The following is a 6,255-nucleotide window of genomic DNA, read 5'->3' on the forward strand; positions in this document are numbered from 1 at the left end:
CCGACGCCTCCGCTCTCGATCCGGGGCGGCGGAGGGCAGCCCGGCAAGGTCCCCGGCGCCCGGGTCGCCGCTTCCCACCTGATTCCGGCCCTTCCCCTCTCCTTCCACCTCCCGCTCCACCGCCTCCCTCTTTTCCCCGCCCCCAGAGTCTAGTTTCAGTCATCCCTTTGTCCTTCCCCGGATTGGCAGGTTTTATTATTCCGCCTGAACAATCCGGCCGCCCAGTGGCTGAGGGTCGCTGACGTCGGCGGCAGAGCCGGGGAGTAGTTGGGATTTTGCTCTGTCAGTAACACATGTGTAAGCGCCGCGGAGGGAGCGAGCGAGCCGGCTAGAGGCCAGCGCCGCCGCCGCCGCCGCCTCCTCCTCCTCCTTCTCCTCCTCCTCCGAGCCGGGCAGCAGCAGCTCCGGCAGCAGCCCGGGCAGCGGCGCAGGCTCCAGCGCGCCGGGTCCCGGCCGGCCGCAGCTTCCCGGCCCCTGGGCGCGCCCGCCTCCCGGCCTCCGCGCCTGCCGCCGCCGCTCCGGGGCTGTTGTTTCTGCGGCTGCCCCCCGCCCCGGCTGGAGGGGCAGGAAGCTCGGCCGAGCGGCCGCCGCCGCCAGCCCCGAGCGAGCGAGCGAGCGAGCGCGCGGGAGGGAGGAAGGCGGTGGAAGAGGAGGAGGAGGAGCGGGAGGCGCGCGAGCGGGGGCGGGGGCCGCCGGGCGGGGGAATATACAAAGTGAAGCCACATTGCCAAACTTGCAGCAGCGATTGCAGCAGTTGCTGCCGCTGCGCCGCGCCTGAAGCCGCGCCGCGCGGGCCGAGGGCTCCTGCAGCTGCTAGCGCGGAGCCGGAGGCGGAGGAGAACGCCGAGGACTGAGACTGACACTCCTGCTCCCGGCCGCCCGCCACTTACGCGGGGCCCCCCAACCCAGCCTCAGAGCGACGCGTTAAAAAAAAAAAAAAAAAAAAAAAAAAAAGGAAAAAAAAAAAAAGCAGCCCTTAGCCCCCTCCTCCCCTTTCCTGCTTCTGCGAGAACATCCCCCCTCCCTACAGCTCCGCCAGCCCAGGCGCCCCTTCCTTGGAAGCCGAGCGGCTTCGCTCGCTTTTCGCCGCCGCCGCCTCTCGCAGTATTGCAATATAGGGGAAAAGCAGGTAAGGGGACGGCTGGGGAGCCGCGGGCAAGGAGGGGGGGGGGGAGGGAGGAGGGGACCGATTTGGGCCAGGGCTGTTTTCTTTGGCTTCCTTCCCTTGACCGTCCCAAATTGCAAGTAAACAATACGTCGGCTTAGATAATGCGCGAGTCTGAAACTACCGAGGCCGGCCTGCGAGCTAGCACGGAGGGCAGCCAGCTTTGTAGCGGTTCCTGCTTACAAAAGGGTTCTTCTTGGAGACCGGGCTGGTGGGGACCTTGGAGGGGGGTGGGGATATTTTCAGTTCCTAAGGGAAAGGCAGGAGGTGCTTAAATGAGGGTTTAAGTATGAGAAGTAGTGTGGGGGAAATAGTCACGGTCCCCCCCCCCACCCCCCCAGTAAACACTATTTTTGAAACAGTGGCAGAAAGGGTCTAAGTGAGCAGGATTCAGTATTGCTGGTTCTTTTCAAAAATTCCTCTTGGCTTATAAGTCTTTTGTTCCAATCCAGGAGAAATCCGGTGAATCACCTAATTAAAATCAAGACATGAATTAAGCATCCATTTTTGTACTACAAATTGCCAGCGCTACGTTTGTCCCTCCCCTGGTCTCCATTAAAAAACACCAGAGACGTTGTTAAAGGGGGGCAGATTTTGCCTCTAGCTGCCAGTTCTGCTTTCTATTTCACTGACTATCCCAGGACCTAAATTGCTTGGCTATGTAATTACTAGAGTATAAGCCTATTTAACTTAAAAGCTTTCTTTTTTTTCCAACTCTAAATGAAACTTGATGAGGGCCCGTCCTTAGTTATCAGGGGAGTCAGTTTCTGGTCAGTCCTCTTGATTCATCTCTTTTAGATTTAATCAGCATTAAGGTATTGCTTGTCCTTAAGAGCTTTAGCTAATGGGGTTACTGGATGCTTTTCTCAGTGTAATGTTTCCTTTTCAAAAAAATATACATATATATTTACCTCTCACCAAAGATGGGGGCGGGGAAGAGCTTGGAATCTCCTCCCTCCCTCTCCCCTTTTAAAAAGGAATTCGGAGCGATTAAAACGTTGGGGGAAACAGTTTAAAGACCTCGGGCAGGAAATGCAGATTCATTTGGGTTAGGGCTGAAATTGTAACAAAAAGCAATTCCTCGAGTAAATGCATCAGATAAATCAATTTACATAAAGGTATGATGCATTCGGATAAATGCAATGCTAATGGGTTTTAGAGTGGTCCTGTTTCCAAAGTCTCAGGGTTTTGTTACAGCTTAATTGGTGCAGTTCTTATTCTGGTTTATTGTGCGGTCACTGGACACACGTTCCGGGACTCTTTCGGAGGAAATGTGTTTAAAATCGGCCTATTTAAGGAACCCGAGTCCTTGTTTCGTTCCCTTCCCCTGGTTTTTTTTGCAGCAGCCAAGTTGGGCCGGGGACAGGCAAAGTTCGCCCTCTCCCTTCTGAGGTATCAGCTGAACGTCTTGAGCAGATAGCCGGGAGCCTCGGGGGGAGCCTACACTCTCGGCTTACAGAGGACAAAGACAAAACAGGCTGCTTAATTGGCAGTAAATAACTTGATCTTTTTATAGAATAAGTGACTGGAGGAACACTAGGACTTTATTGGACTCAGGATTGGAGGCAACAAATTAATCGGTTTAGGCTAAGCTTTATAAATTGATTCCTATATTATACCCCAGTTGCTTCTCGTGACATTCATTAGAAAGAGTAGGGAATTTTTAAAAGCAGTTTTTGGTGACAGCAGGACTGGCTCCTATATAACTTGTGCATCCTTTAGTAGTGCCTTCCCGCATATTATCTGTAACGCCCCCCCTCCCCCCTTTGGAGGAACAAAGCTTTAGCATTTAAATTGCTGATCAAGGGCAGATTAGTGAGACCAAAGTGGAGAGTGTTTGTATAGGAAGTTAACAGGCATCCTAAAGTTCAATGATCTATTATTCTTGCCTGTGTCCTGAAAACCCAGAGAAAACACTCATTGATCTTCAAAATGAAATGAGATTTGGAACAATAATGGGAGATGGCGGTCACCACAATGGCATGTGAAAGGTGCTGTTTAAAATACGAAAAACCAGTTTCGCAACTTTACACACCGCACCCCCTCCCTCGCGTCCCCTCGCTCCCCTCCCACCATCACGCTCTCCCTCTCCCCTCTGCCGGTCCCTCCCTCCCTCCCTTTCAGAAAACCCAACTATTTCCAACTTGTGAACTGCAGCTGCACTTCCCAGGGCAGAGCTCGGGAGAGAACGTGGCTCCGGCGGGGGCCGCCTCCCCACTCCCCTCGGCTTGCTCTCCCGGCTCGGCTGGGGCCGGGGAGGGGCCGGGCGCGGCGGTGGGTGGGTTTGACCCTCATTTGCTGGAGGCGGGCGGCGAAGGAGGGAGGAGGGGGCAGTGGGCGGAGGCGGGGGCTGGGAGGAGGCGCCGCGAGGGGTGGAGCGCGCCTCCGAGCCTCGCTCTCCGAGTTTTGACAGTACCCAAGCTGAAATTGTCAGCGGCGGCGAGCGCTGGAAAGTTGAGAGGAGCTCGTGGCCCCAGAACAAAGCTTGAGAAAAGTAAACAGGCGGCTGCTGCCGGCGATCCTCCCTCCTTTCCTCTCCCCCTCACCCTCTTTCGCGCGGTTGCCCCGCTGCTTCCTTCCAACAGTTCGGGGAGTTGGGGGGGTGGGGGGGGGGGACGTGTTCGGTCTCTCTCGCGAGCGGCGATTACTAACTTTTGCATTGCCCCTGTTTTGTCTTTCTCTCCCGGTCCCCTTCCCGCCCTCTGCAGACCATGGTGAATCCGGGCAGCAGCTCACAGCCGCCCCCGGTGACGGCCGGCTCCCTCTCCTGGAAGCGGTGCGCAGGCTGCGGGGGCAAGATTGCGGACCGCTTTCTGCTCTATGCCATGGACAGCTACTGGCACAGCCGGTGCCTCAAGTGCTCCTGCTGCCAGGCGCAGCTGGGCGACATCGGCACGTCCTGTTATACCAAGAGCGGCATGATCCTTTGCAGAAATGACTACATTAGGTAAGACTTGGCTGCCTTTCCTCGAGATGGGTGAGCAGAGCAATGGCAAGGCCAAAGGTTACCAAGGGTTTTAAGGAGAGGAACTGGACACCTATGAGAATATATTGTAGCCTTCACCACAAAAACCTTCTGATTGGCCGGATTTAAGGGTTTCAAGATGAACGTGTTAATCTTCCATTTTTTTAATAATAAATTAACGGCAAAAACTATACTAAGATCTGTCCATCTGGTGGGACTGGGCCTTTAGGTGTGCAAAGGCTGGGTACTCTCCTGACCAAAATTTTAAGTCGTCTGCCCCAACTGGACCCTCAGTTGAAAAGTGGGAGTTAGGCTGCTCCCTTAAAGTAAGGTAGGGACCTACATAGAAACTCAGAGACAAAAGATTGACTTACAAATAAGTGTAGTTAGTGAGAAATGATTTGCCTATGGTGATGGCTAATTATATTTACGTAAGCACTTTAAAACTTTTTTGAGTGGAAAACTGTGACTCATTCTTTGTGCTCCTTGTGAAAAATGCTGATTACCCATCAGTTTAAAGACTTGCAATTCTTCTTAGAGCAAACTCTACCTCTCCCCACCCCACCCCCCCCCCCAAAAAAAAACCCCAAAACCCTTAATGGTAGTGTTTCTCTTTGTGTACTATTACTTGAAGGCTTGTAGTGCTCAATGTTAGTGTGTGGTTTGCGATGTAGAATTTGCAGGTTTTTCAATTGAGGAATGTGCAGATTTGGGGTTTGTTGTTGTTGTCGTTTGTATCACTACCTTTGATCCCCAAAAGAGATTTAGGAAAAGAGGCTATAGAATTATACTAATCTTGCATTTTAAAGCAATGTATAGGAACATTCATATACCCATGTAAGCAGTCTTTTCCAACAAGTTTCAGTGCAATTAATGGAAAGAATTCAGGAGGTCAGGTGCCTATAGGATCTTTTCAGGTGAACTCAAGCTACTTAAACTCATTAATTTGAAAGGAGGCATTTGAAGGATTACACATTTAATTTGAGTAAATGGTTTGATAGACTGATGCACATGAATGCTTCTAGGAGGTGTTCTGTTTCAACATCCAGTAATTAAAAAAAAAAAAAAAAACCCACACGCACACCGTTGATATTAGAGAACCGCTCACTTTTACGAAGAATTGCATTCTAGTTAAATTTCTGTCCTAAACCGTTTTCTTTATAGATATTAGTAGAAAATGTTGCTCTCTTTAATGCGGGTAAATCAGTGGGTGAGGTTTTTTTTGTACAAAGTTTAGCTCCATTGTGATTCCCTCAACTCTGCATCTAAAAGTGCAAAAGATCCCAGTGCAGTTCAGAGCTGAGTGTGTGTATGTTTACCCCAGTGGTATCATTAATCTAAAACGATGGAGCAAAATGACATTTGGTTATTCCGATAATGCAACCTATGTCCACTCTGCTGGCATCCTCAATCAGCCAAGCAAAAGAAATATAGGAAGGGAGAGGGCTTTTATTTTTAAATTAAGATGGCAGCATTAATTTCACTAAGTGTTCTTTTAGAAGTAAATGTTGGAAAATCAACAGGAGCATGGGTGTAATGCTTTCTGGTCCTCCTTCCAAGCAATGCCATGAGCTTTGAGCTTTGAGCTTTGACAGTATTGTAATTAAATAGAGAGCAAAACTGGTAAGACGGGAGGGTAACTTAAAGTGGAAAAATTGAGAGTGCTATTCAGATGCCGTGAATGGTACAGATTCACCTCCTGTCAAGTGCCTTCAAAAAACCTTCGCTTCTGATTACCACTAATTAAAAAGAAGATGGGTCCACTTGCATTCCCTCAGGACAAGTTTAGGCAAGTGGCTTTCTGGGAATTGCCTGCTTTCCCTATTCTTGGGACCAAATATAAATGCCCATTTGGTGTTTTCAACTGGCTTAATGGAGCAATGGAAGATGTGTACCCAGCCCCGTGCCTTAATTAACTGGGTCCATTTTCTCATTTTTTTTCCCCCTCTGATTTTGAAAACGGGAGCCAGGCTTGCTCTTGAACTACATGCTACCCTGAGAAGCTTAGACCTCTCCCGGGAGAGATGAGTTCTAGCTCAGTACCGAATTGATCATCGCCTCCCACTCCGTTCAGAGCTCATCAACAGCTGAGCCTCCCCCACCCCCAGGTTGAGGAATCTCTGAA

At 50.6% G+C, this 6,255-nt stretch overlaps 1 protein-coding gene across 2 annotated transcripts in view; it reads left to right on the forward strand.

Moving 5' to 3' along the window:
- Positions 1–644: 644 nt before the first annotated feature.
- LMO4 (LIM domain only 4) overlaps positions 645–6,255 on the forward strand; it is a 16,907-nt gene continuing 11,296 nt past the window's right edge. The window contains exons 1-2 of one of the 2 annotated variants that reach the window (XM_042952545.1): positions 645–1,129; positions 3,874–4,112. In XM_042952545.1, coding sequence (XP_042808479.1) covers positions 3,877–4,112 — 236 coding nt within the window. In that variant the 5' untranslated portion in view covers positions 645–1,129; positions 3,874–3,876. Of the gene's footprint in view, positions 1,130–3,512; positions 3,660–3,873; positions 4,113–6,255 lie in introns of those variants that run through there. The other variant, XM_042952546.1, reaches the window with a different exon arrangement.

The sequence above is a fragment of the Panthera leo genome, chromosome C1, assembly GCF_018350215.1.
Source record: "Panthera leo isolate Ple1 chromosome C1, P.leo_Ple1_pat1.1, whole genome shotgun sequence".
NCBI lineage: Eukaryota > Metazoa > Chordata > Mammalia > Carnivora > Felidae > Panthera > Panthera leo.